Source organism: Felis catus, chromosome C1 (assembly GCF_018350175.1).
Source record: "Felis catus isolate Fca126 chromosome C1, F.catus_Fca126_mat1.0, whole genome shotgun sequence".
NCBI lineage: Eukaryota > Metazoa > Chordata > Mammalia > Carnivora > Felidae > Felis > Felis catus.
In genome coordinates this window covers 56,677,102-56,700,916 of record NC_058375.1, presented here as the reverse complement: position 1 = coordinate 56,700,916, position 23,815 = coordinate 56,677,102, and the positions used below count along the sequence as shown (strand labels likewise).

Sequence of the window (23,815 nt, the reverse complement as noted above, 5' to 3'; positions counted from 1 at the left end):
CACAAAACAGATGCATATCCATCTAAATTATCTTAAGTTCAATAGCTAAAGTAAACTTCAGACCATTATACTACTCCTCCTTAGAACACTTCCCCTTACCTGGTCTTTTTGCTAAGTCCTATCCTCTAAAATTGCTGTTTAATTTCCAATTAACTATTCTACAGTTACCAATCACTCAACCTCTCAGTATGCTGTGCAAGGCATTCCTATGATCAAACAGTTTCAAATTGGTGATAGAGCGTTTATTTTCTGACCTCCGCCAAGGAGATCCGGGACTTTGGGTAAGTCTCTTCAACGTTCAGAACTTAGTTTATATCATTTGAGAAAATAATGTTTGGGGGCACTTGGGTGGCTCAGGCGGTTAATCCCACTCTTGATTTCGACTCAGGTCGTGATGTCACTCACTGCTTGTGGGTTCAAGTGCCAGTGCAGAGCCTGCTTGGGATTCTTTCTCCCTCTCTCCCTTCCCCTCCCCTGCTCTCTCTCTTTCAAAATAAATAAACTTTTAAAAAGAAGAAGAAAAAGAACGTTTGTTACAGATTTTCTAAAATCCCATCGAATTTTTAAGCCTATGATTGTGATTTAAACATAACCAGCATTCCTATAAAGACATGGTAGATTTTCTTCAGGGGAGCTACTTGGCAAGTTTTACACAACCTTTCTCAAGCCCTTCATGGTGTGTGTACTTAACGGAAATCTACTTATGCTCCATTTTACCTCCAAATTAAAGGGGGTGTGGATAACCTACATTTTTGCACTGCGAACAGAACCATGGCCCCTGCTAAGCTGTATCAGAACGACAGCACAGCAACATACACCCAGGAAGCTTTTTAGAAGCAAAACCAAGGGATTTGTCAGGTGAAAGCTACGCCCCAGAGATGCTTTGTTTTACATGCCAACTACTGCTGGAGATCCTGTAGAGCCAGGCTAAAAGGGCTTAGGGTTTTGTTTTCCTTTTTCTTTTCAAATTTCAAATTCCCTTAAGCCAAAGCCTGGTCTCCAAACCATCCAGTCCGTGACTAAACTGCCTCACCGGTTCTTAGTGTGGAAACAAGACTCCGCCTCGCCTGCAACCGCAAGAGGGAGAAGCAGCTCCAGGACAGCCGGGTGAAGCCCAGAGCCCGTCCCACGGGCCCGGCCCCCGCGCTGACTAGCGGGTGCCAGCCACGCACCGCCAGCGCCCCAGCCCTGAGAGGCTCCACTGTGCAAGCCAACCGCAGCCGGATCCCTGCGGCGCGCCACGTGACTCAGGGCCGCGACCAATCAGCGCAGCCCTCTGCGCTATTCAAATCCGCGGCGCGGCGGACGGTTGTTCCCAGCCAGCCGCCGTCGGGGCCCCCAGAGCCCTAGAGTCGCCTAAGGCCGCCATGCACCGCGCTGAGCGCTGACAGACCTCCGGGCCCGGCGGGCGGAATGGAGAGTCGGAGTGTGCCTCCCGGACCTTATCGGGCCACCAAGCTGGTAAGACAGCGCAGAACGACTAGACCGGCCAACCGCAGCCGTGGCCGCCACCGACTTTACGTGAGAGCGTTCGGAGTTTTGCCTGGGGCGGACAGACGGGTCCCAGAACCTGGTTTGGGTTTGGTTTTCTGAGACGTCGGGGGAGGGGGGCGGGGGAATAAACCGGTATCAGGAAACCCTTGCGGGACACGCCTCTCCCCCTTACCTGGAGGTCGGGGCTGTGTCCCTCCCTGTGAGCCGTTTGTCCAAAGGGTCTCGTCCCCGGGATGGCGTATCATACTCTGGCCTTGTTTGGGCGACAACTGTGCCTGCAGTTGTCAGCTTGCCCTGGAACATCAGAGAATATTATGATTTTAGCCGTTCCCCACGTCTGATTTTCTACCCCCATCTGGATACAAAAAAAAAATTCAGAGTTCCATTACTCTGGAGTGTCAGAATGGGGACAGTCCGAATGTGACAGCTTCGTTTTGCGGGGCCTGTAGAATTTAATGCAGGATCTACCGACTGAATAGCACTAGGTAACAGCTGCCCATTTAAAAACTAAACCCAGAGTGTTTAAGATACTCGTCAGGAACCACCGTTGGTAGTCACTGGATTTGTACAGAGTCTTTGTGCACTTAAATTTTCAAACCAAGAGAATACAGCGCCACGGGGTAGGAGACATTAGGCGAGTGACTTAACTGCTGTGAGCCTCAGTTTCCACATTGGGAAAGTAGGGCTAATGATGCATATCTACCTTAAGGATATCCTGAGAGGATACTGCGTGTGAACGTGTGTTGTGATGTATAGATCCTATGGATAGGCTACAGCTCAGTGTTTCTTCAGTAAATAAATGTGTGAAATGGGGAGGTGTGGTGGGAAGAATAGTTATTGTGTTTTCAACTCTTAGGTTTTGTGTTGTGGTGCCACACAGTTGGGGTTACAAGTCAGATTTCTTGGCCTCTAATGGAGGATTTTTCAATTAAAAAGTGATGTGTTCATTTTGCACCACCACCACCACCTTAGTTCTCCACTGTTCTAGCCTCCACAAACCTTGAAAGCTTGGGTTGGGGACAATTTAGAAAATATGAGTATCTTTTTAAAACATAGGTATATCACTGTTATTAAATATATAGTGGACTTAAAGCTTCCTTAATTTGCCTCATCTGTTCGGTGTTCACTATTGGAATCTTTACATAAGAAACACTATAGTAAATATTGGAGCGCCTGGGTGGCTCAGTGGGTTAAGCGTTGGACTCTTGATTTCTGCTCAGGTCGGAATCTCCCAGTTGCTGAGTTTGAGTCCTTCCTCAGGCTCTGCACTGACAGCTGGAGGCCTGCTTGGGATTCTGTGTCTCCCTCTCTCTCTGCCCCTCCCCTGCACTCCAACGCACGTTCTCTCTCTCTCTCTCTCTCTCTCTCTCTCTCTCTCTCTGTCTCTCTCTCTCAAAAATAAACGTTTAAAAAATACTATAATAAATATAGAAGATATTGCAACATTAAAGGTATTTTACCAGTAAAACTACTGCCTGCCATCAATTTTGTTTGGCCAGCTTGGTAGTTATTACTGCAGGTTCTAGAATATTCAAACCTGGGTTTCAATGCCTGAGTTCATCACTTAGTTCTGTAACCTTGGTCAAATTATCAGTCTCTCTGTGCTTCATATTCCTTATATGAAAACGGGATAATAATAGTACCTATTCATAGAATTGTGAGAATGAAAGTGAAGTAATGAATGTAGAGCAGTGTCTGACACAAATGTTACCAGCATTTTACTAATATTAGTTAAAATTTAAAAAAAAAAAAACGGGTACTTTCTCTGTTGAAGGTTAAGAAGCAAGTTCATTACAGTTCTTCATTATTTCTAGGTTTCCTAAATAAGCCAACCAGCCAATAAGTGCCTTTACACTATTACAAAGACGTATTATTACAATGCCAGAATTAATAGAAATCAGTATGATATATAAAATTTTCTATAGTAAATAAGATCAATGATTTCACGAATTATGATGTAATCAGATATGAATAAAATAATGTTCTTTGTCTAATTTGTTTTGAGTCAGCACAATGTTTAATTTCTTTTTTAATATTTTCTTTTTGCAGTGGAATGAAATTACAACATCTTTTCGAGCAGGAATGCCTCTAAGAAAACACAGGCAACACTTTAAAAAATATGGCAATTGTTTTACAGCAGGAGAAGCAGTGGACTGGCTTTATGACCTATTAAGAAATAATAATAATTTTGGTCCTGAAGTTACAAGGCAACAGACAATCCAATTGTTAAGAAAATTTCTTAAAAATCATGTAATTGAAGATATCAAAGGCAGATGGGGATCAGAAAATCTTGATGACAACAGTCAGCTATTCAGGTACTGAACAGATAAATAACTACAAAACTGAATTACTTAACAATATAATTTAACTCCACTTCTATAATACTTTTACTAAAATTGCAGCTTTTTCAGAAAAAAAAAACATGTTTTCTTTATAAAACTGTTACTGCTCTTAGTGCAATTAAAACCACTTAGAATTTAAAGTTAATTGCTACACAATTAAAACTTTTAAAATGTTAGATAGTATATATAATAAAATAAGTATTGGGAGGAAAGAATGTGATATCACTTCTGCATATTCTGAAATCTGTAACATTTCAAGGATAGGTCATTATTAACCTTTAGTTTCATAGATTCAAGAATTATAAGACAAATTCTCACAGGTCCTTGCTTCCAAGTAACATAATCTCATATAACCTAAGAATACATGTTATAAAAGAAATAATAGCAAAATTTATATAATAAATAACAGAAGAAATATACTATAGGTTAAAGAGAATATTTTTTAAGGATTTACCATATATCAGAAGACCTGCTTTATGATTTACATGTTTTCTTACTTAATCCCTGGACTAGCTAAGCAGGTTAGGTATTAACTTCTTTTTACAGATGAGGAAGCTGAGACCATGCTTCAGTAAATCTTGTTATATCTGTCTGAAATATGTTCTTCTACCTTGAAACACTGTAGACATTGTCAGATTAGTAAATACATTTGCTCTCCTGTCAATTCTATTGCAGCCTCCTCTGTGGAGCCTTTCTGACTCCCTTAGGCCAGCACCATTGCTTTTTCTCTCATGTGCAGGGTTCTATGTTATATATTATTAAACTAGGTCTTTGGATTCTAATATCCATGTTTTTTCTCTCTAAAAAATTAGTACTTTTCAAATGAAGTGCCTTAGTAGTTGATTCTTGTGTATCAAAGATGATTTATGTTGTACAAGTAAATTGCAGTAACAAACATGTGAGTAGTTCCTTTTGTATAGCACTCTACAAATCCTGCCTGTCTTAACTACTGCTTAGGCACTTTGTGAGCTCCTTTGCTATTATTCATCCTTTAGCTGTTACTGGTTCTAAAGGTCCTAGACTTGTCTTTACTTCACTGTCTCCCTGGGCAATCTCTTGCCATGTCTTCACCTACTTTCCTTATAACTTTCAAACTTCCAACCCAAATATATCCCTGAGCTTCAGACCTATTTTTGCCCATTAGGCACTTCAGATATAACATATAGAAAAATCACTATCATGTCTTAACCCAAATTTTATCTTCTTACTCCATACTTAACTGAATAGCACTGTCTTCCCTATAGCTGTTTTGATTCTTTTCCTTTTTCTCCCCTTTAAATATGATTTAATTAACAGACCATCTCTGTTATACTACTTTAGCAGTTCTCTGATCTACTCCTCCCTTCACTCTGATAGTTCATTTTGTTAAACCATTTTTCTCTCTTACCCAGAATTCTGCATAACTCTTCAACTAGTCTCTCTGCCTCTAAGTGTTTTATAATGTTAGCAAATTTATGAAGTATACTTAAAAATAAACTTTACCAAAAATGTGTGAGACTTTACTGGAGAAAATTATATAATTGTTTTAAAGGTAATAAGTGAAGAAGGATATCCTGTTGATGAATCAGAAGACTTAGTATCCAGAGCGCATGGGTGGCTTAGTTGGTTAAGTGTTGGATTCTTGATTTCACCTAAGGTCATGATCTCACAGTTTGTGAGTTCCAGTCATGTTGGGCTCTGTGCTAAGGGCACAGATGGCACAGAGCCTGCTTGGGGTTCTCTGTCTGCCTCTCTCTCTGCCCCTCCTCACTCATGTGTATGAGCTCTCTCTCTCAAAGATAAATAAATATTTTTAAAGAAAGAAGACTTATTATCATAAATAAGTCATTTCTCCGCAATTGATATATATATAAATTAAATGCAATTTCATTCAAAACCCCTATATAATTTTTTATAGAATTTGACAAGCAGGTTCTAAAGTATTTTTAGTAATATAAAAGTCCAAGGCAATTTTGAAGAACAAGGAGGAGAGAATTTCCCTACCCAATATCTGGGCTTAAATTTAAATAATTAAGTACTGAAAAAACAAAACTATACATATAGTTGATCCTTGAATAACGCAGCTTAGGGGCACCAGCCCCCTCCCCTGCATGGTCAAAAATCCACATACAACTTTTGACTCGCCAAAAACTTTAGTGATAGCCTACTGTTGACCAGAAGCCCTATCAATAAAATAAATAATTAACACACATTTTGTATGTTAAATGTATTATATACTGTATTGTTACATTAAAATAAGCTAGAGAAAAGTAAATGTTATTAAGAAAATCATAAGAGAGAATACATTTATAATACCGTACTGTATATACAAAAAATGTGTATAAGTGTGCTGCACAGTTCAAACCCATGTTCAAAGGTCAACTGTACATGGGAACTTGGTATAAGAAAATATTTTTAGGATCATGGAATAAGAACTTCTGAGGTCACTAAAAACTTATGCATATTTTATTTTATACATTATACATATATCTTATATATTAATATATAAATACCATAGAGAAAAAAAACCAAGCCATATGTTGTTTATGTATACTTATTAAAAGTATAAAAACGTGAATAAGAAAGAAACACACTAACTGCAAGTTAATGGCTTCCCTCAGAAAGAGAAAGAAATAGAATAAGCAAAGAATTTGATTAACAAAAAAATAATCATGAAGTCTTTTTTTTTTTTTTTAATAATGAAGTCTTGAGTAAAATGTTAAATATTGTATTGTTTAATGGTTGATGATTACATATCTGGATGTTTACATTATTTTCCGTACTTTCTTGTATCTTTGAAATATTTTTTATTATACTGGAAGGGGGAAAAAGCATTATAGTCAAAAGGAATAACAGAGACCAAGCTCTGGAAATCAGAACAAGAACAGTCAGACAAAGATCAGAAAATATATATAAATTAGATAGCTTGTCAAAGAAATTTAGAAAATGGAACTATTTTTTTCTTCAACAGAATTGATCCCAATAATAACTCTTACTTATCCAGATATAAAGTTAGAATACATACAATATACTAAAAAAGTAGGAAACCATTAAAATGTTTTTAAAGGTTTAATGGGAAAATCAATTTATGTAGAATCTTCCTTCCTTGGTAATATAAATAATATAAATAAATTCAGTTCTTTTGTGATTTTTAAAAGATAAACAGACACTAAAACTTTGTTTCTGATCTTACATTATTTAATTGCATATTATTCTTAAACCAGATTTCCTGCAAATTCTCCGCTTAAAAGTTTTCCACGAAGGCATCCAGAATTGAGAAAAAACAGCATAGAGAACTTTTCCAAAGATAAAGATAGCATTTTTAAATTACGAAATTTATCTCGTAGAACTCCTAAAAAACCTGGATTACATTTCTCTCAGGTAAAACATCCTTTTTACTAATCACTAGTTTAAATTTTATTACCATGTACTTAATTATAAAACATTAAAAGTAGATAGTTCTTTAATATTTGAAGCCAATACTAAAGTCTCTTGACCTACATTATATTCCAAAAATATGTGTATATGTTTTACGGTAGAACAATAGAACCCATAGGAACAATAATAAAAATGGTAATAAGACACACCTGAAACAGTATTTGTATAACTTAAACATGTTTTGTTTTAAATTGATTTGAGAGTGGTAGGGGCAGCTACAAAACCAAAAAGCTTTATTGCCATATGTTAACCTTATTCCTTCAGGTGACACTTAAACTTACAGCTTCACAGTGGACTGTTTACTAGTAGAATTACTAAATATTAGGAATTGTGTCAGTTCAATATTTCCTTAATTTGAGCATAGCATGTTAAACCAAAGTAATTTTTTTTCCAGGAAAATATAGAGAAAATGAACCATGTAATAATCAATGAAGATCAAGAAAACTCAGTTGATAATAGAGAAATAAGCCCAGAAGATATTGAAGAAGTTTGGAGATATATTATTCTGATCTAGTAAGCTAAAACTAAGCTCTAACCAAGTTCCACAGGTGTTCTAGAATGTTAATTTGACATTTTTATCAAGATCTACAAATGCAGAAAAACAGATTAGTTCTTAAAGCTTAGAATTTAACCTATATTTGTATTTCTTAATAAGTGCTCTTGAACTTCTAGTACAGTTGAAATAGAATGTTTTCAGTATGATTTGTTTTTTCTTTGAGTCAAAGTTATATATAGCTATAGTTCGGGGTCTGTATTGGAATCATTACAAGGTTACTAAGGTAAGTATATTTGAAAGTGGATACTAACTATAACCTTTATCAGTTTGGCTTAAGAAAAATATTCTGATGGCTTTGTTTGCCATTCGTACTCTTTAATATTTATATCCCATTCCACTTATTTTATGTAGAAAAAAGAAGTTTGTATTTTTTCTTCTGTTTAGCCTGCAAACCATTTTAGGTGTGTCATCCCTAGAAGAAGTCATAAATCCAAATCAAGTAGTTCCTCAATACATAATGTACAACATGACCAATACAAGTAAACATGGAATAGTTATACTACAAGACAAATCAGGTTGGTATCAATAAAAGAAGTTGAACTCTTTTAAACTTGCTAACATAGGTTGCAGCTATTGTGGGGGTGTAGAGAGACTAAAAATGTAGAAAGTAGAATACTTTAACTGAAAAAGTATTAAGGGGAGATTATCATCTTAAGTGCTTTAGTAATCATTTAAGTGAATATTATTGGTACTATTATTTTAGCCTCTCATGGTATTTATGCATGATTTTTTTTTTAAATGGCAAGGTTAAACATCCAAAAGGTATGAAAATATAATTAAAACTATTGATTAACTACATTTTATTGAGGGCCTACAATGTACCAGGCATTATACTAAAGATTTAGTGATGAACAAGAGAAAAATGGTCCATGGCTTCTTGGAGCTTACATGAGCAGTTATATATAAATTTACACAAGTCAAGACATATGCAAAACCCTCAAGACCAAAGTCTCAAGACCAGTATTTTAAAGATCACTGGTTTATTATATATATTTATATATATAATGTATTGATTTTAGATATAAGATGGAAAAATCAATGATATATTCAACCCAGCAGCATTACATTTAAAACTTAACATTTTAAGAAATGTATCAATAAATCTCAAAATGTTGACTCATTTTTTATAATGAACTGTTGCCTGTAGAATTAACTGGTATGTATTACTTGAGTTTCTTTGTGTTGGCAAGAACTTTAAAGTTTGAATTGTAGGAACAAAAAGCAAAAACTTAAGTTATGTTGCATATGCATATGGCTTTGTACCACTCCCATCTTAAATTACCTAAAATCACATACTTAACAGTATATTCTCTTATTCAAACTTTCTATTCTTTATAACCATAAACTCTTCAAGTTAAGTGTATGTGTGGTTTTTGTGCTGGTGTCAAAAAACAGTTCAATTTCATGCAGCATACTTCAGTTAGTAGCAAATGAAAGATTTTAAGCAAGCCTCACTAAAAGCACCCTAATATTCAGATATATCATTTCAATCATAGGTCTCACTCAAATCAGTAATATTCAAATAGCATACCTATAATCAGAATGGAAATTAAGATAAAGAAAACATGGTGGAAGTGGACAAGTATGAACATTAACTATTTATGAACCCTCCACCAAAATATCCTCAATTTGGGGGTAATTGTTTTATGTATTCTGGAAAGAATCAAACTCAAGATCTCTATGACTTTTAAACTTGTATTTTAAAATATTCTCTTCACCTTATGTCTTATTAAACATATAATAATTTTTAATCCTGGTAATATACATACATATACATACATACATATATATGTGTGTATGTAATTATATATAATAAGCGTAAAGTTTTAAATATAGTATCATGGAAATTAGGTGATATTATTGAACAATATAAATTTTTTTTTGTATAGATGACCTTCCTCACTGGGTATTATCTGCCATGAAGTGCCTGGCAAATTGTAAGTTAAACAAACAAAATGTGTATGTATATATATATATTTATAAAATATATTTATATAAAATATATATTTATACTATTTAATAAGAGCTAAGGAAATTTTGAAAACAATTTATAGAAATCCTGATAAAGTATGCTATTTATTTTGATGTTTGAATGACAATCTAGTAGATCTGATTGTATTTCCTTGCATGTGGAATGCATTATAAAGTCCATAACTTTTTCTATGCAGATGGTGATTTCATAATTTAAGTTCATCATTTGTAGCTCAGTTTTCATAAATCATAAAATCACAGGCTAGTGGATATCAAAGGATTTTTAGGTATAACTTATACCAGTTGCCTTAGTGAGGCCTATAGAGTTCAAATAGCAACTTTTAAGTAATAGCTCTATAAAGTGGAAAAGTTCAATCAGAAATGAAGTCACATTAAATCTACTTCATTCCCCTTGCCATTGTACACAGCGTCAACACTGAGCTGCTTCATGACATGCTTGTACTCCATAAGATACATTAATGGAACTTTTATGTTTATAAAAAAAAATGATCTGTCACTAATCAGTAAATGGAAAAAAAGCTTTTTCAATAGTGAGCAGTGATAATTAATTTTTATAATTTGAGACACTGGCTCAAATACAAAGCCCTAATTGCTTTAAAAAATCAATTTTTTTATTTAAAAAAAAGGTTTTTTTAATGTTTATTCATTTTTGGAAGAGAGAGCAAGCGCAAGCAGGGGTTGGGGGGGACACAATCCAAAGCAGGCTCCAGGCTCTGAGCTGTCAGCACAGAGCCCGATGCAGAGCTCAAACTCACAAACCGTGAGATCATGACCTAAGCTGAAGTTGGATGCTTAACCGACTGAGCCACCCAGGTGCCCCTAAAAATCAGTTTTAAAAATATGCAGAAATATGTGCTTCTAAATCATTAAAAGTTAAATTATATTTTAATAATTTTTTTATAAAAGGATTTTTTTCTAGTTCTTATGAAATGAGTATTTTATTAATAATGTTCAAGATAGGTACATATTCCCTTGTTGTCCACTGGGTGTCAATATGACAAAATAACAGAATAAATAGCAATAAGGTAAATAATGTAAGTTATAGAAAGATTCTATTTATCAAACTGAGGTGTAAAGATCTTAATCATAAGCTTGATTTGTGAGTTTCTCTTTCTGCCTTCCCCCACCTAACTGCCCTTCTGTCTTATACTTTGGCTCATGGTTAGCAACCCAATGCTTATATTTTCAGGAATTTCTCAAATATCCCATGTTTAGAGGTTTTTTTTCCCCCTTTCTTACCAGTCCATGTTATACCTAAATGATAGCAAAGATATAACTTACTGGATTCCAGTTTACCAATATATCTAGCTAGAGGTAGCATTTAAACTTTTAGTTATTATTCAATCCCCTACAGTAATCCTGTGACATACAGGAATGAGTGATTAATATACTATCCCCAGTTTTTTTCTAGAAGAGAAAGTAAGGCTTTTGAAAGTCTTCTACTGATACATAAAGATATATGTATTCAAACCTAGATACACTAACTATAAATTTTGTATTTTTAATTCTAATAAGAGTATGTTCTTAGAAAATTTTCTAATGATTATCACATTTTTTTATTCTACATATTAAGAATATATCTTATATCCTTAAGCATCTGACTCTTGATTTCAGCTCAAGTCATGATCTCACAGTCATGAGATCGAGCCCCATGTCAGGCTCCACGCTGAGTGTGGAGCCTGCATGGGATTCTCTCTGTCCCTCCCCTGCTCACGTTCTCTCTCAAAAACAAATAAATAAACTTAAAACTTTAACAATAATTTTTAAAAATATTTTTACTTTGCTCTACATAAAACCCATATTAGCCTTTAAGCCGTTAAATGTGTGTGATTGTTTTCTTCAATCCTTTTTCAGTGTGTGTGTTCACATTATGACCATACAAAAATTTGCTGGCAGAAAAGTAAAATTATTTGGGTTTGGGAAGAGAAAAATTTTAACTTGAAAGATAAAATAGTGACTCTCAAACCTGAGTGCATATTACAGTCACTAGGGAAACTAGCCAAAGATTCTGATTTAGATGATTCATTAGGTAGGTTCATTCCAGTTGGACTAAACATGCCTCAAAAGCTTCTTATTAGTGAAGATTCCCACACTCAGCATTTGGAAACTACTAAATTAGTGAGCCAGCAGCAAACATTTCTAAGTCAGTAATTCTTAGCTTCACCTCCATAAATTCTGGTTTGTACAGAGGAACTTACATATTTTTAATAGGCACATTGAATGAGTCTGGTTATGTAGTCCATGGAGCACACTTTAAATGTTGTTAGACCTCAAAGCTCTGAGTCTTGCTTTAAGTGCTCTAAGTTCTAATTCTAGCTTTGCCACCAATGGTTTTTTTCATCTTAGGCAAGTTACTCTAACCTTCAGTTTCCTCATCTGTAATATGAAGTCAGATCTTATTTATGAGTAAAAAACTAGTGAGCAAGCATGATTCTTTGAAGAACGTTAAGCTAGGGGCACCTAGGTGGCTCAGTCAGTTGAGTGTCCAACCCTTGATTTTGGCTCACCTCAGGATCCCAGGGTTGTGGGATCAGCTCTGCGTCGGGCTCTGCACTGAGCATGGATCCTGCTTTAGATTCTCTCTCTCTTCCCCTCTGCCACTCTCCCCTGCTCTCTCTAAAAAAATAAAAAATAAAAATTTAAAAAAAGAACATTAAGCTAATGAAATGGCAATGTAAAGATATTATTTAAACTCATTAAGGGTATGCTTCATGTCAGACAAAATTTATTCATGAAAATGTAAATTTACAAAAGATAATTTGGAAGAATTATTTTCATTATCTACATATTCTTTGTTTTGTAAAATGAATTGCAATAAGATCTCATTAAATAACCTTACTGCTTTAAAATATATTTCAAATGTTGCCTTATATACAGTTTTTAGGTAAATAAGTATTAAGACAAAATGCTAGTAGTTACTTTCAGTGATTTTTTTTTTTTTTTAGAGTTTATTTATTTATTTTGAGAGAGAGAGCACATAGGTGCAGCAGAGGAGCAGAGAGAGAGAGAGAATCCCAAGCAGGCTCTACCCTGTCAGCACAGAGCCACACAAGGAGGCTCAATCCGAGCCGAAATCCAGACTCGGATGAATGCCCAACCAACTGAGCCACCCAGGTGCCCCTATTCGCAGTGATTTGTAATGAAAACATAATGAGAAAGAATGAGATGTGATGTGCACAATTCTTTGAAATGTTTGAACTGTGACAGAATTTGTTAAACTTTGCTCCATCATGGAGAACTTTTTGACACTTTTTATAAGTATATCTAAATTTTTATTTAAAATAAAATATATTGGGGTGCCTGGGTGGTTCAGTCAGTTGAGTGTCCAACTTCAGCTCAGGTCATGATCTCGCAGTCCATGAGTTCAAGCCCCGCGTCGGGCCCTGTGCTGACAGCTCAGAGCCTGGAGCTTGTTTTGGATTCTGTGTCTCCCTCTCTCTCTGCCCCTCTCCCACTCATGCTCTGTCTCTCTCACTCTCAAAAAAGAAAAAAAAAAAAAAAAAAGAATAAATGTTAAAAAAATTTTTTTAAATAAAATATATTTTACCAATTTTTTTTGCCTTCTATCTTTTAGGGCCAAGAAGTAATATGAATAATCCAACTTATGTTGGATTTGAACGAGATGTATTCAGAACAATAGCAGATTATTTTCTAGATCTCCCTGAACCTCTGCTTACCTTTGAATATTATGAATTATTTGTAAGCATTTTGGGTATGTATGAGTTTTTACTTATTATGTAAATTTATTAACATTTTCAAGTTTCCCATAATTTAAAAGATCTCAAAGTGTAGGTAAATATGAAGATGGCAAGCTATAAATTATTTTACAGTTTGGGAATACTATGGTTCCCGTTATGTTGTCTTCCAGTAATTCAAATATATCATTCTCACACCAGTTATTCACATCAATCGGGTGTACTACAATTCAATTCATTCCTGACACTGACTTCCCAGAGTTAGACCAGACCCTACAAGTGAAGGACAAATTCCTTAAATTCTGATACTTAACCACCCAAAGTTATGCAGACTCCACAGATTAAGGGCTCAGTTCCACAAGACTGCCCTCACACTTCAGGTACCACCTGCAGATGAGGTCCTCAGGCTTACTCACTCGCATTTCTGCCCTAACTACCAGTTTGGGTGTCCCTACAACCTTCCTTGGGTTTAATAATTGACTACAACTCACAGAACTCTGGAAACTGCTTTATTTAATGAGTACCAGTTTTTATAAAAGATACAAATCAGAAACAGCTATGTGGAAGAAGTAAGGGTTGTACACAGCTTTCATGCCTTCTCCAGGGATTCCACCCTCCCAATCATGTCAATGTGTTCACCAACCTGTATGCTCCGTTGGCCTTGTTACTTCATAGTTTTAACTGAGGGTTAGTTACATAGGCATGATTGATTAAATCATCAGTTATTGGTGATTTTGCTGAGTCTTCAGTCCACATCCTTCTGTTGTTCAGGGAGGTCTGAGGTAGGTTGAAAGCTCCAACCTTCTAAGCAAGTTCAGCCCTAAGTCACCTCATTACCATAAACTCAGATGTTCTCCAGTAGATGTACTATGGATAACAAAAGACGCCCTCTCTGGAAATTCCAAACGTTTTAGGAGCACTATACCAGTTACTAGAGACAAAGACCAAATGTGTAAGTTTTATTGTAGTACAGTTAGTTGTCTTATAATTAAGAGCTTTCTAATACTTGTAGACGAAGCCAGTGATTTTTTTAATGTATTTGACTCAATTCCTTTAATTAGATTGTTGAAAAGATTTTTAAGTGATTTATATCACAAGTTGGAAAACCTCTACTCAGTCTTGCACTTTGTAACTGAATGTTGCATGTGTCCTATTTAAGTGGCTTCTGAATTAAGCAACTGCTGTTGTACTATACTAACAATATATACTATAGTAATGCTTTATTTTTTTAACTTTACTATTGTTTTTGTTTTATTTTTGTCCACTGTCACACAGTTGCATCTTAATTTTTGTTTCATTTCCTGGTAGTTGTTTGTGGCTACGTCACAGTTTCAGATAGACCCAGTGGGATACATAAAATTCAAGATGATCCACAGTCTTCAAAAATCCTTCGCTTAAACAATTTGAATTCCTTCAAATCAACTGAGTGTCTTCTTCTCAGTCTGCTTCATAAAGACAAAAACAAAGAAGAATCAGATACTACTAAGAGACTGCATATAAGTGATCAAGGATTTCAAGAAAAATGTGCTAAGAAAATGCAGCTAGTTAATTTCAAAAATAGAAGAGCCAGTGCTAATGACATAATGGGAGGAAGTTGTCATAATTTAATAGGCTTAAGTAGTATGCATGTTCTATCCTCTAACGTCAAATCAAGATGCTATTCTTTAGAAGGAATTGTAGACTTACCAGGGAGTTCAAGTAAAGAGGTCTCCAGTGTCTTCCATCAATCTGTTGTGAATAGAGAAGGACAACATAATAAGCAGTTTTTAGAGTCTAAGACCAAACAGGAATCCCTAATGAATCTTCATTCAGAGGAAAGTACTCAAAAACCACTCTGTGTTGGTTTTAAGAGAACCTCTACTTTGACTGTTCAAGACCAAGAGGAGTTATGTATTGGGAAATGCAAGTCAAAACAGCCCTGTAGATCTCAGAGTTTACTTTTAAGAAGTAGTACAAGAAGTAATAGTTATATCAATATGCCAGTGGCTGAAATTATCATGAAACCAAATCTTGGACATCTCAGCACAAGTATACAAACAGCTATGGAAAATGAACTCGGAGAGTCTAGTACCACAATCAATAAAAGACTCTGCAAAAGTACAATAGAACTTTCAGAAAATTCTTTACCTCCAGCTTCTTCTGTATTGACTGGCACACAAAGTAAGGTTGATGCTTTCAATGCATGTAATATTAACTTTTAGTGCTTACTAACTGTTTTGCTTACCTGTCTTTTCTTCTCTGAAACTGCTTTATATTTTTCCTCCAAAAGGAGAAGTTTTTATCGTAAAAGACTCTTGTCATGGCATAACCAAGATTTATTCTACTTATATAAAGCACTTATTTTCTTTTACTTAATTTTAACTTATTCTGAGTCACTTTATTTGTAGTAAGTGAAGGATATTAGTACTCAAATAGGTTATGAAGAAAATGAGCATCTTACCATGCTTTTGAGGAATGTGGAAATTTCTAGGGACAGTTATAAGAAATTAGATACTAAAATATTATTTTAATATTTATATAACTATATTCCTTACGTAACTGTATATGTGCATAGTATGAAAGCAACTAGTGTCATTGATGATTTTTTTTCGGGGGTGGGGTATAATTTTGCTTTCCAGGTTTGCTGCAACCTCATTTAGAGAGGGTTGCCATCGATGCACTACAGTTATGTTGTTTGTTACTTCCCCCACCAAATCGTAGAAAGCTTCAACTTTTAATGCGCATGATTTCTCGAATGAGTCAAAACGTTGATATGCCCCAACTTCATGATGCAATGGGTACAAGATCACTGGTAAGTTGATTTCTTAAGGAAAGAATAAGCCTTGGTTCATAAACTATACAAAGAAAAGCAAATCACCTAAAAGTACTACTTGAATGATGTCCTAGTCTCAAAATCCTAGATTCTTGGGGTAGAAAGGCTTTTAAAAATATCTTTCCTAGTAGCAGAATGTTGGTGCATTAATCCTTTGTGCCCAGTATGTTGTACTTTCATATCCTGACCTTTATCTTGTCTGAGCACTTTACCTCTTCATTCATATCACTTCGTAGTGATTGACCTAGACCATCAGACCACATTCCATTGCCTTATGCCAATGCTGTTTGGTGGGGAAAGAAGAGGAGATAGTAGGCACAATTAAAAGCATAAGGGCACTATAACTCTAGAGAATTATGGGAATATTATGGTAGTGGGAAAGTTGTATTTGATGAATTTGTGAATCAGGATAGCATGTCACTGTGGGTAAGAAATTGGGACAAACTACTGTGAAGCAGTCTCGGACTCCATAAGAGGATGAGGGTAGAGGCATTTTATACAGCTATTGATTGGAAATGAACTCTTAAAATAGTATCTTCTCTCTCTTTCTCTCTCTTCAAGAGCTGCCACTTCCTCAGTGCAACTTCAAATGATTTTCTTATAGCAAGGAATCTAGAGTTGAGCTCTATCCTTCTACTCATTAAGGACAGTTCTTTAACAATGATAGACCCAAACTACAGAAGAAGAATTATTCTTGCATAATTGTGACACCATTAAAAAGCATAGAGAAGTTTGTAGAGGAATATATTTTGAGAGACATGAGTAGAAAGGAGATAATTTCAGTTTTATGCTTTTTGAGTTTGAGTGTATACAGGACATTCAAGTGAAATTTATCCAACAGACTGTTAGAAATGTGAGCCTGGTGAAGATCAGGGCAGAAGGCAGATTGTTTGGAGGGAGGTGGTAATTGAAGCTTTGAGGATAAATGAACTCTACAAAACTAAGAAAGAAGACTAAAAAGCTAAGGACTGAGTCTTGGAAGGAGAAAGGAAAACATGACTGACATGTAGGAATAAAACCAAAAATATTTCAATTCAATAAATATGTTCATTGTCTATTATGTACATAATTCTTAAAATAGAATTCTTATAACTGTAATTATTTTAGAATGAGGTGTCTGTTTACGTGTGTCTAATACTTAGTGGGTAATATGGATATGATTGAGAGTAAATGAGTTATGAAACACAAAACTTATCCCAGAATTTGAAGACTCCTTATGATGGAATTGAACAATACATGTATTGTCTTTAAAGTGTGACAAAATAATTAAGGACTATTTTCCAGAATTTCAAAAGCTAAATGGTACCAACTTTATAACCACTAAGTTTATATATTATGTATTCTCCTGGCTTGTGTTTTATGAGATTAATTTAATGTAATAAGTCATTATTCTTTAATATTCTTTAAGTAACATATCTATATGATACCAATAGAACCCATGATATTTACTGATACAACTGTGACAAAATTAAAGAAAAAACTAAGCCTTTTATAATCCTTTGGAATTATATTAAGGAAATACTTAACAAATACTTTAAGTTCTTACCTTTCTAATGTAATTAATTGTCCTCATTTGTAAGCTGAAGTCTGCTTATCACTTTATCTCAGTATTTTAGCATGATACCCAGAAACTACTGATACTCTTATTTATATGATACCTTAAATTTTTTAATTCACATCTTTTGTTTCTAGATGATACACACTTTTTCTCGGTGTGTGCTATGCTGTGCTGAAGAGGTGGATCTTGATGAGCTTCTTGCTGCAAGATTAGTTTCTTTCTTAATGGATCATCACCAGGAAATTCTTCAAGTACCCTCTTACTTACAGACTGCGGTGGATAAACATCTTGACTACTTAAAAAAGGGCTATGTATGTATTGTAAATCTTAAAATTGTCTGCATTATTCAGTTCCAAGTGGCAAATTCGTCTCAAACTAGCCTAATGAAAAGGGAAGACTTTATCAGCTCACGTAAATAACCTCTAAAAGTCAGGAATGTAGACAGAATTTGGAGACTCAAATAGCAATAAAACTGTTTCCTTCATCTCTTATTTCCATCTTGGTCCTGTATTTGACAAAAGTCTCCTTCACATGATGGGGGATCCATAAGTGTGATTAAAGTTCTTAAATCACAGACTTAACATTTTTAATCCAAAGGAAAAAAGAACTATCCCTTCGCCTACCAGTTTGAAAAGTTCTTCACATGGACTCTGATTGGCCCCATCCAGGCTAGATACACATCTTTTAGGTGGTTGAGGGTGAATGCGTTGGAGACAGGGCCATGCTCTGATTGGCTCTCCATAGATTAGAGGAGAATCTGTTCTTCAAAAAAGGTGAGGATAGTGGAGGTGGAACGGGAAGAAACTATTAAAAGAAGGAGAGAAGGAATACTGAGTAACCAAAACAACAGATGTCTATTATATTCACTCTTTGGCAGCCCAGCACATATATTCATGTTTCTTCCCATACATACCATTCTAATATTGCCCTGGCTTAACATAATTATCCCTATAATTTCCTTCCTTTATGAGCAGATGTTATAGTATCTTCCCATGCTCCTACACCTCAAAAACAGTATATGAATACTCTTACTACGTCAAAACATTAATATTTTAAAGTGAATTAAAACATCACTTTGGGGCACCTGGGTGGCTCGGTCAGTTAAGCGTCTATTGATTTCAGCTCAGGTCATGATTTCGTGGTTCATGAGTTCAAGCCCCGTGTCGGGCTCCGCTGACAGTATAGAGCCTGCTTGGAATTCTCTCTCTCTCGCTCTCTCTCTCCCCGCCCCCCACCTCTCTCCCTCTCTCCATCTCTCTCTCTCTGCACCTCCCTGCCCACACACACTCTCTCTCTCCCTCCCTGTCTCACAAAATAAATAAAACTTTTCAAATATTACTTTGATTTTTATTGTTTTGTAGTTAAAAGAATAAAATACATGGTTAATAGCAATGATGATGGATGGCTGCCTTATTTAATACTTATTCTGTTCTAAGCCCTCTATATACATTATCTCATGTAATCCCCATTTTACAGGTGAGGAAACAGACCAAGAGAAGTTAAATAACTTGCTGAAGGTTACAAAGCTAGTAGGTTGTGGGTCTGGGATGTAGATCCTGGGATTTATCACTACTCTATTGCATAACACAGTTTTGTTTTTTTTTTTTTAATGTTGAATGTTTGGTGGCGAATAAATACATGCTAAATCCCATCAAAAGAACACTTAGCAAACAGGAACATGAACAGAATTAATAGACTTGGACTATATCATTTTGTTCAAAACAGATTAAAAATCCTGGAGATGGACTGATTGTTCCTTTGCCAACATATTCATACTGTAAGCAGATTAGTGCTCAGGAGTTTGATGAACAAAAAGTGTCTACCTCACAAGCTGCAATTGCAGAACTTTTAGAGAATATTATTAAAAACAAGAGTTTGCCTCTAAAGGAGAAAAGGAAAAAACTAAAACAGGTAAGAGAATGCATAAGTTCTCAATCACATAAATCTTTTTAAATATGCTGTTGCTGATTGTTATTTAGTAACATTTAGAATCTAATTTCTCATTATTTTGGATTTTAGATATTGTATATATAGGTGTGTATGTAAATGTAACCTACATTCCTGGTTTTACTCTTTATAAATATAAATATACTCTTACTAAATTTAAATAATAACAATAATAATAACAGATAACTCTTCCTTTACTTCCAATGATTATAACTTAGATTGCCCTGAAAAAACAATTATAAAATTTGATTGTAATACATAGCTTTTGGTGACTCATTATTACCATTTACAATTTTTTATCTCTACCAAAATTCAGTAGTAACATGATTCTGGCAAGTTTAATTCCAGGTCTGAGATACTCAAATATGAAATATACTAGATTATTCTGGCCTTCATAGGCTTTACCAATGGAAAGGAAGAACATCTAGAATTTAGGAGGAAAACACATCAGAAGAGAATCCTAGTATATTAATGTTAACTGGGATCTAAGAAATTTTACCTTATACCTTTCATATATGAGAAAGCAGAGGGAGAGGCAAGGATAAATTGAAAAGATACTTATTTCTGAAATACATCTTTGAGAAAGTCACTGAATTCTTATAAAATGTTGAACTTGGCTTCAGCTAGGATAATAATGTTAAATACTCTCTAATTCCTCACCTCATTTTTAAGTTTCAGAAGGAATATCCCTTGATATATCAGAAAAGATTTCCAACCACGGAGAGCGAAGCAGTACTTTTTGGTGACAAACCTACAATCAAACAACCAATGCTAATTTTAAAAAAAACAAAGTTTCGTAGTCTAAGATACTAACTGTATTAAAAATTATGTAATACTTGTAGAACTTTGGTGAATGAAGCCATACTTAAGAATTTAGCTACTAAAAAAGGAAGTCTATTTATTAATAAGGTTTTTCTAAATAAAACACATGTATGGAGGTACCAAAGTAATTTTTTATCAGTGTAAGACTGCTAAGAAAGTAGTGAGTCTCAACTGTGAGCAAATAACAAAAGCAATACCAGATACTTTAACCAGAAACATTTTTTTTTTTTTGACACAACATCTGGAAAAGCTATTACAGTATGTGCTAAAATTTTATTTACTTGAATTTTGAAACCTGACATGTTTATCAAGATTAAGCTATAATTCTGTTTTTAAAAGAAATTAACTTATCTGCACATGTGCTTATGAATATTAAAGTACAAGTTATTTAGGGATACTCTTATTTCTAAGAATAAGAATGTGAAGAATATTGGAAAACTCAGTGAATTCTCTACTGTTAAATGCTGCACTCTTTTGTATACTCTTTTTCTACTTTTGATCTATTTATATATGTGTGTTTTTAAAATATGTACATGTAAGTCTTCAGTTGGCTTTAAACATTTATCCCGAGTGCTTCGGTCATTCAATTTTTCAATAAATATCTCTTGCATTCTTATGTTCATGTATCTACTGGAAGATAGTGGTGTAAAAGAAGTATAAAGCAATCATGTATTCATTCAAAATATATTTATTTAGCAACTACTATGTGCCTTTTATTATTCCAGTTATGGAGAGACTAAGGTGAATAAAACAAAATGTCTTTCTTGAAAGTATTTATTTTCTAATCAAGGGAGACACCTATCAGATACTTAAAATAACAATACACACTCTGAAGGAGTCCTTCAGCTGAATACGGAGCTCTTTAGTTATGTAACAGTTCTCTCAGCTAGTATTTTTCAAACTGTTACATATTAGAATCACCTGGAAAGTTTTAAAATAATACATGCTCAGGCTCTACCTTGTATCAGTTACATCCAAATTTTAAGGGATGATATATAGGCATCAGTATTTTCAAACTCTCTAGATGATACCAATATTTACCCAACTTTGAGAATCAGTCCCTAAACACTTTTTATAAACAAGTAAATACCAAGCTGGTGGCACATTGGCTTTATTATTTCACTGGAAGAAAATGCAGATTATAAATGCTTTTCATCTTAATACAGGGTTATCCATATTTCTGCTTTAGTGACTGAACACAAACTTGAGGCAGTTTTTCTTCCATATTTTACTCTAAGATTATTTAATATCCATTCAAGTGTAAAAATGTACAGAGTATCTGGGATGTCATAAACACTTATTCTTCAATGACTTTTCATTTATCAATGTAATGTACTCTAAAATGACAGTGTTTCATTTGAGATTTTTTATTAAAAACTTAAATATAAAATGGCAGCTACATATCTTTTGCCCAGAAACCTTAGCTATAAGATTATAGGACCAAATTAGAGCTTTTTCTAAGGTGTTTATATGCTAAAACTTCCTGTTTAAAGATGTATAATAATGTGAATTCTATGCATATTGAGATAAAAATTATTGTGGGTTTTGTAACAACTTAATTTTGTTTTTGTATTTATTGATATTAAATATATAAATACTATAAAGACAGAGTAATTTTTCATCTGAGCTAGTGTGCATGCAATTGAGATTATAAAATTAGTGTAACAATTTAGTAACATGGGGTGCCTGGGTGGCTCATTCAGTTAAGTGTCTCACTCTTGATTTTGGCTCAGGTCATGATCTCACTATTCCTGAGTTCAACCCCTGCATCTGGCTCTGCACTGACAGTATGGAGCCTGCCTGGAATTCTCTCTCACTCTCCCTCTTTCTCTGCCCCTACCCCACTCATGTTCTTGCTTGCTCTTGCTTGCTATAAATAAGTAAATAAACAAACAAACAAACAAACTTAAAAAAATTTTAATGACATGAATTTGAAGTCAGGTTTGAATTTTACCATGCTATTTACTATGTAACCTCAGACAAATTACTTAACTGCTCTAAGTTCTACTTTCCTTATCCATATGATAAAGATTATAATAGTATCTCTCTTTTAGGATTATTGTGAGAATTAAACTGAATAATGCATATGTAGTGCTTAGCAGTATCTAGGCTAGAAGAAGCATTCTATAAATATTAACAATTATTATTAGAATTACCTAGAATTATAGCACTTAGAAGAGATCTTAGCAAAAACATAGTCCTGTATTCTTTCAGTTGCTTTGGGCACACAATGAACCAAACAAAATTGTGAACAACTGGTGAGTCTTATTAAACTATTGTTTAGTTACGAGATTAGGGTTCTGATTGTACACACTGGCTAAAAAATTTTAACCTAATATAAAGGGAAAATTTGATAAGGAAGGAAAGTGCACATACCTTCGGAACCAATATTCTTGAGTATGTGAAAACATGGGATGCAGTTTTCACCATATGTTTCTATTCTATCATTGGCAATAATTTGACCTCATATTTGGTGGAATTAGAGATAGTTCTGAAATTTTATATCCTGGCAACCTGTGTACTTCTGCAACAGATATACCTGCCTTTGATTTTGAAGGTAAAGAGAGAGAGAGAGAGTGTGTGTGTGTGGCGTTGAAGCCTTTCTAGGAGAGAAAATGAAGGATAGCTAGTTTTAATATTAAACTCTTAACTGAAAGAAATAAAGTCAGTTTCACTAAAATAAACTTAACAGTTCTAAATACAATAAAGTACAGCAACTAACAATCTTTTATTACTCAAAAATAGCTCTTTTATTGACTCAGAATCTTATTTCTTATTTTCTAAGAACTAGGGGTGGGGGATGTACAGATTAGCTGTTATCTCCTGAAAATTTCAGAATGTGCATGGAGGAAATGCAGAATGTATAAGACAAATGAAAGTAGTGATGATTTTTTCCTCATTATAAAAACAATTTTTGAATCAAAGCATAGATTCATATACACTGGTTGATCTCTGAATTGTTCTTCCATAAGCAACTAGGAGACCAAATTATATGAAACAACTGTTTTTAGACAATGGGCTGTAGGTAATATGGGACTGTGATAACAGAGAAAAGGGGAAACAAAGGTGGTGAGACTTATGATTACCCCTAGATTACTACCTGGAGGCAACTGCCAGGCCACAGTACAGGGAGAGAGAACCAAAACAAAGCCCAGTGTCTCACTACATTTAGTAGCTGGA

At 34.5% G+C, this 23,815-nt stretch overlaps 1 protein-coding gene and 1 long non-coding RNA gene across 10 annotated transcripts in view; one reads left to right on the top strand and one right to left on the bottom strand.

Annotated features, from left to right (window-relative positions):
• Window positions 1–1,277: 1,277 nt before the first annotated feature.
• Window positions 1,278–22,194, top strand: DEPDC1 (DEP domain containing 1). 2 transcript variants are annotated; one of them, XM_003990181.6, is made up of 12 exons: window positions 1,279–1,461; window positions 3,544–3,809; window positions 7,040–7,196; window positions 7,648–7,766; window positions 8,194–8,324; window positions 9,699–9,746; window positions 13,376–13,513; window positions 14,805–15,656; window positions 16,115–16,287; window positions 18,001–18,177; window positions 19,592–19,777; window positions 20,486–22,194. In XM_003990181.6, the coding sequence occupies exons 1-12, from the start codon at window positions 1,414–1,416 to the stop codon at window positions 20,624–20,626; spliced, it is 2,436 nt and encodes an 811-aa protein (XP_003990230.3). In that variant the 5' UTR covers window positions 1,279–1,413; the 3' UTR covers window positions 20,627–22,194. The 2 variants fall into 2 exon arrangements, with proteins under 2 accessions (XP_019692776.2, XP_003990230.3); XM_019837217.3 differs by lacking the exon at window positions 14,805–15,656 and having other exon boundaries at window positions 1,278–1,461.
• LOC109502383 overlaps window positions 13,993–23,815 on the bottom strand; it is a 44,514-nt gene continuing 34,691 nt past the window's right edge. For 6 of the 8 annotated variants that reach the window (XR_006583709.1, XR_006583710.1, XR_006583712.1 and 3 more), the window contains 4 exons: window positions 20,474–20,564; window positions 18,490–18,670; window positions 15,183–15,224; window positions 13,993–14,941 (listed from right to left, as the gene is read on the bottom strand). This is a non-coding gene — a long non-coding RNA (uncharacterized LOC109502383). The remainder of the gene's footprint in view (window positions 14,942–15,182; window positions 15,225–18,489; window positions 18,671–20,473; window positions 20,565–23,815) is intronic. The other 2 variants (XR_002160952.2, XR_002160950.2) reach the window with 1 other exon arrangement.

What these genes read in the sequence shown, in the direction of transcription:
- DEPDC1 (XM_003990181.6), top strand. Translation starts at nt 1,414, where the DNA reads ATGGAGAGTCGGAGTGTGCCTCCCGGACCTTATCGGGCCACCAAGCTG. An exon ending in GACAACAGTCAGCTATTCAG is followed by an intron (nt 3,810 to 7,039) that starts GTACTGAACAGA and finishes TTCTTAAACCAG; the next exon opens with ATTTCCTGCAAATTCTCCGC. An exon ending in CATGAAGTGCCTGGCAAATT is followed by an intron (nt 9,747 to 13,375) that starts GTAAGTTAAACA and finishes TCTATCTTTTAG; the next exon opens with GGCCAAGAAGTAATATGAAT.